Source organism: Mus caroli, unplaced genomic scaffold, assembly GCF_978045245.1.
Source record: "Mus caroli unplaced genomic scaffold, Mus_caroli_1 scaffold_2, whole genome shotgun sequence".
Lineage (NCBI taxonomy): Eukaryota > Metazoa > Chordata > Mammalia > Rodentia > Muridae > Mus > Mus caroli.
The window spans coordinates 90,589,014-90,595,203 of record NW_028227257.1 but is presented as its reverse complement, the minus strand read 5'-3'; the positions used below and the strand labels follow the sequence as shown (position 1 = coordinate 90,595,203).

Sequence of the window (6,190 nt, the reverse complement as noted above, 5' to 3'; positions counted from 1 at the left end):
TTGATGGGGTTTTTCCCCCCTCAGGTAGCATGTAGAGTACCTACCAGGAACATGAATACTATTCAATACGTGGTAAAGTCTCTAGTTAGACAGTAGCTCAACTTCTTTGTGTTCAGTTAGCTCTGTAGATATTGCCTTTAGCAATATAGCCTTGCCATCAGTTTTTAGAGTACAACCAATAGTCTTGGCAATATCCTGAGCTGGTTGGGGTTTCTATGGGATCCCTTTGGCAAAAACTCAGTTATATAGAGTGCATTCCATCTCTAGAGAGTTCATTTGGTGATAAGAGAGTCTGATTGAGGATTTCTCTCTCATCATTTGGTGATTCTTTTTAGATTTCTATCATTTATGTATAGATTTTTTAAGTTTCTATTGTAGTAGGTTTCCATATATCCCTTCAAGTGGTCCTTCATGTTGCCATTCCCTCCCCATGCTCCCTTCCTTACCCATATTTCCCTCCCCCACACTTAATCTGCCTGTTCCAGTCTCCCCAGTGGGAGTTCTCTCTAACTATATATTCTATTTCCCCTTCTTGAGAAATTCTTCCCTCCCTGCTTATCCCTTACTCTATGCCTAACCTCATATTTTCTTGATCTTGGCTATTCACTAGGGTTAAGTTAGATCTCAAGGTGTTTTTCATTTTTAATCTCCCTGATTGCCGCGTATGTCGAACAATTTAAAGGTATTTCTTCACCATTTTTTCCTTATTTGAAAACTCTTGTTTCAATTCTATAGGCTATTTGGCTATTTTTAATTCAGTTGTTTTCTTGGTTCTTTGTTGCTGTTGTTGTTGTTTTCTTTTTTCCATCTTTGGATATTTTGAATATTAATTCCCTGTCAGTTGTAGAGCTATCAAAGATTCTCCACCTATTTGGTGACTTTCTTCTTCACTTGGCTTATATTTTTTTCTTTTGGGCATTTATTGAATTTTATTTTGTTACTTTCTCTTATTGGAAAATAATTCTTTAGTTTTTTCTTTTATTTTTATCTTTTCTAACTCTTGTTCTTTTCTAGAGGCTCCATAATTTTTTTCTCCACTTGACATCATCTTCTTTTCATTTACTTAGACTTGCTTTTCTACTTTTTTTATGACTCCTTATTTATCTCATTCATTTACTGTTTAGACATTTACCCAAAATAATTGATAACTTCTTAAGACATGGATGCTAATGAAATATCTGAAACTTTAAAACTATAAGGAGAAAATACGTTATGATATACACAGGAAAGACTTTCTAAAAAAAGATTCTAATAGCACATGAAATAATCCCAAGGATTTACTAATGTGATTTCAAATTGCAAAAAAGATCTCTGAAAAGCAACAGAAACCATTAGCATGTTGAAGAGGTTACAGCAAACTATGCATCAGAGGATTAATATCTAGAATATATAAAAATGCAAAAAATGTATAAAAATGCAAAAAATGTATAAAAAGGCAAAAATGAAATGCAAAAGTTACTAAATCAATAAATATACTAATGAGCTGAATAACAGTTCTCAAGGAAGAATTATAAATACCAATAAATATTTGGAAAATATAATCATGCTTGACTATCAGGAAAATGGTTGTTTCAGGACTATATATAATAGACGAGATATAAAATCAATCTAATTGTCAATCAAAGTACAAAAGAATACAGAATGATTGAGAGAAGGAGATCCCATATACAAAATGTAATGGCATTCCATCTTTAAAATGAAGGAAAGATTACCATTTGAAGGAATGCTAGTGGACCTGGAAGGCATTATATTAAAAGAAAGAAACCAGATGAAATTCAAATACTATATAATCTCACCTATATTCTGGAACAAAAAATAGTCAGTGTCATAGACATCAAGAATAGAAAGGTGATTTCCAAGGACTTAGGATAGAGGAAATCTGGAAACTTGAAATTTGCCATTTGAGTATATAGTGTACTATTTTTAAAAAAGCAGTTAGCCAGGATGTTAAATTCTTTACTGTTGTAAATGTTGTTATGCAATATTATATACATATAGCAATTAATTAATAAATCTTAAATTTAGATTATTTTTATAAAATATATCAAGAGGTGGTTGGGAAGGAAACCAGCATTTAAAGAGATGTAGTTTAAGGGCTCCTATTAATGTCCCCATTGCCTTAGTAAGACAAAGTAAACTTTCTGAGAAACTTTAATACTTATAAGAAAATTGAAGATGCTTCAGCAAAATTGAAGCTGCTTTAGTGGCATCAACAAAATTAAAACACAGTTTAATATCTTGAAGTTATGCCACCATGACATGACACTTGGATTTCTTAACCTGAGATAATATAGAGAAAGAAATGTTACTAGCTTTCATACCAATTCAGAAAATAAAACTCCCACTCAGCAATGATTTTTTTTCCAATAATGTCTCTCCAGAATATCTGCTTTCAAGACAAATCCTTTCCATCAAAGGAAATAATTAATCCCAGGAGAAAAAACAACAGCCATAAGACAATGCCTTTGCATCTTTGTATTGTCCTCTTTAAATATGTGTATAGTCCATGATAAAAACAGATTTGTTATTAATATCTCCAGTTCAGAATTCATTATGAGTAAAATGGTTTGTCTAAATTAATTTCTTCCATTCTTTCTGCCTTATGCCCTGCAAAAGCAACAGTTTTGCATGGAATATCATTCCTCCATATAAATCTATTAAAAATTCAAATCTCAAGTTTTCTGCAACATTGCTTTGAGGCTTTACTCTAGAAGAGAAGATTTGTGTTTACAGACTCAACTTTTGATTTCATATGAAATTATTTAACTGATTCTTTTTCTAAGTGAGACATATGTTTCACACTGAAATTGATTATTCGAATAGAAGGTCAGTTTGAAGATGATAGTGTGTCTAAACATTTCCAGACATCATTTGAACCAACTAAGATTACTAAGGTAAGATTTATATTTTTATTGATAATTACAGAGGATTATTACTTTCTGTGTATGATAATAATTGTTTTTCAATGCCTTTCAAATATATTTATCCTCACCTTATGTCTATAACACTTAAGTATTAAGCTTCACTTACATGATTTTACAATTGAAATGTAATATTTTAAAGGATTTATAGGACATAACATTCTGAAGCAAAACATTGTGCATTTGCCATGGGATACTCCTGCAAAATAATATCCAGACAAATTATGAAAGTTTCAGTACATTCTAAATGCACAAAAGATTTAAATACAAATTTTTGGTGACATAAATTATCAAAGACTTACTCAAGGCATGTAGAAAACCCTTCCTGTGATGATTATGATGAATAACATGAGTTTATGGTACCATGAAGAGTAACATTGATAACAATTCTCCCGGATCTTACTGGCAATTAAATATTTCTTTATAGTATTGATCAATTTTTATACTGCCTGTATAAGACTATGGTGTGATTTCCTATGTGTTCTTTGTAATAATTCTCATAACAATCTGTAAAATGTCTCATAATATTTTCACTTCATAGAAGAGGAAATAATAACATGGCATTCCAAGAAATGCACCTAAGATAAAAAGTAAATTGCATATGGAAGAACCAGGATTCTAAACTGGAGTTTTATCTCCTTATAAAATTGATATCAATGTTGTGAAGTGCAATCCTGGAGCCTTCATTTTGCACTTATCTTAAAGGAGAGGTGAGTGGGACCATGAAAGAGACCAAAATGTTCCACATAAATTTAATCTTAGAACAGTCTCAAAATAATTGTTATTTTGGCCATAATAAAAAGATTAAATAAACCAATTAAAGTTCACTTATTATAAGGATATAGAATGTAAGTAGAGATTTTTAAAGTAAAATAATTAATACAGAAAACTAACCCAAATGCAAACTTGACTGTTCTTTATTATTTCCTTGATTTGTTAATTCAATTGATAATCTATATGGTTCTATTTTATTAGTATTTGAAATAATGTAAAAATAGCTATTGTAACCATCTCTAAAATATAATGAGAATTAAATGGGTAGAAATCGACAAATTCAGAAAGCACTAGGAGATTTGTTGTTTTAGCAGTGTTGTTCTTGTGCCAAATAACATTCAATCTTCATGACTCTTGCCTCATTTGAAAAATAGATAAAGCAATGTCAACCACACAGATTGTTACAATCATTAAGAAAGGAACATGTGCACAGGAAACTGCCATGCCTTATAAAAACTCAATCACATGAAAGCATACAGTACTACCATGACATCACTAGGTTTAATAAGCATTATGATTTTTTTAATGTTCAGATTTTTTTATTAGAACACAAAGTATCAAGGTTCCCTAAATCATTTTTCAAGCCAAAAAAAAAAAAGTGGTTTTTCTTGATCTCTTGCCCTCTTCTCCCATACTCCTTGCCCCTGCTTCTCACCTTCCACCAGAGCCCTTACATTCTCTACACTCTCATCAGTTACACCCTACTCTAAATAGGGCTTGAACTCCTGCCTCTGGCTTCCTGTTTCTAGTACTCAACTTCAGACTTTCTCATCCACCTCACATAGACAACTTTACTACATTAGTATTCAATATTTACCTTCTTCAATGTCATCTTTACCATTCCACTTATATTCATACACTTTCCAAGTTTCCTTATTCCTATGGACATAGAAAAAAAGCTTTAGTTTTTCATTCATGACTTTTACACACACCATCTACCTCCTCATTAAAGCTTAGCTACCACTATAATCTATAAATCTACTAAAGTAATATATTCAGTTGTCTTCTGCTCCGCACACTTACAAAAGTTCCTCATATTGACTCTCTTAACAGAGTTGTCACCTAAAAATCGACTTGAAGAATTGAGAAACTTTTTCAGAACTCAAAAATCTTATGAAAATTCATAGATAGATGGTATATAGAGATTTGAAACCTATTAAATTATGGAATTTTAATATATTCACAGTTGCATTGATATTTTTTCAGATGATATAACCAGCCATCACATGAAATAAATGGAGAACCAAAACAATGTGACAGAATTTATCCTTCTGGGACTCACAGAGAACCCAAAGATGCAAAAAATTGTATTCATTATGTTTTTTCTTATCTACATCATTTCTATAACAGGAAATGTGCTCATTGTGGTCACCATAACTTCTACATCATTATTAGAGTCCCCCATGTACTTTTTCCTGGCTTATCTATCCTTTATTGATGCCTGCTATTCCTCTGTTAGCACCCCTAAACTGATAGCAGATTCACTCTGTGAAAAGAAGACCATCCCATTTAATGGATGCATGACTCAGATCTTTGGGGAGCATTTGTTTGGAGGTGCTGAAATCATCCTGCTGACAGTAATGGCCTATGACCGCTATGTGGCCATCTGCAAACCCCTTCATTATGCAACGATCATGAGTCGAAGACTATGTAGCCTGCTAGTTGGAGTGTCATGGCTAGGAGGTTTTCTTCATGCCACCATACAGATCCTGTTCATTTTCCAATTACCCTTCTGTGGCCCTAACATCATAGATCATTTTATGTGTGATCTTAATCCTTTGCTCAACCTTGTATGCACCGATACTCACACTCTTGGACTCTTTGTTGCAGCCAACAGTGGCTTTATTTGCATGCTAAACTTCCTTCTTCTATTGGTCTCCTATGTTGCCATTCTGCGCTCCCTAAAGAACCACAGTGCAGAGGGAAGGCGCAAAGCCCTCTCTACCTGTATTTCACACATAACAGTGGTTGTCTTATTCTTTGTGCCTTGCATATTTGTATATATGAGACCTGTAGCTACCTTACCCATTGATAAAGCAGTTGCTATGTTCTATACTATGATAACTCCCATGTTGAACCCCTTAATCTACACCTTAAGAAATGCTCAGATGAAAGATGCCATTAAGAAATTGGGTAGCACTAAAATTCTTTCAAGTAATAAATGAACATACCTCGAACATGAATTAAATTGAATCAGAAAATTGGACAGGCACTTTCTATAATTTAAACAAGACACATGTATTGGATAAGAAGAAAACTAGTTAATGCAAGTTTTTTACAAGTTCTTTGCTAAAGAGAATAGAAATGGGTGCAAAAAAAGACAGCATTTATTCCTTTCATATTTGGGGAAATCTATAAATTAGACTTTTTCAATCACTCATCCTCATATATGTATTCATATGGTTACCATATAGTAAAATGAGAAGAGATAATACATGTTAGTGGTGTAATATAATCTCTCTAAAAATCCAAAGGGAGGTATTGATAGCCTTTAC

At 32.5% G+C, this 6,190-nt stretch overlaps 1 protein-coding gene across 1 annotated transcript; it reads left to right on the top strand.

Moving 5' to 3' along the window:
* The first annotated feature begins 4,921 nt into the window (after window positions 1–4,921).
* On the top strand, window positions 4,922–5,860 carry LOC110312356 (olfactory receptor 4C46-like). Its single transcript, XM_021185893.2, has one exon. The coding sequence runs from the start codon at window positions 4,931–4,933 to the stop codon at window positions 5,858–5,860; it is 930 nt and encodes a 309-aa protein (XP_021041552.1). The 5' UTR covers window positions 4,922–4,930.
* Window positions 5,861–6,190: the final 330 nt, after the last annotated feature.

What these genes read in the sequence shown, in the direction of transcription:
- LOC110312356 (XM_021185893.2), top strand. Translation starts at nt 4,931, where the DNA reads ATGGAGAACCAAAACAATGTGACAGAATTTATCCTTCTGGGACTCACA.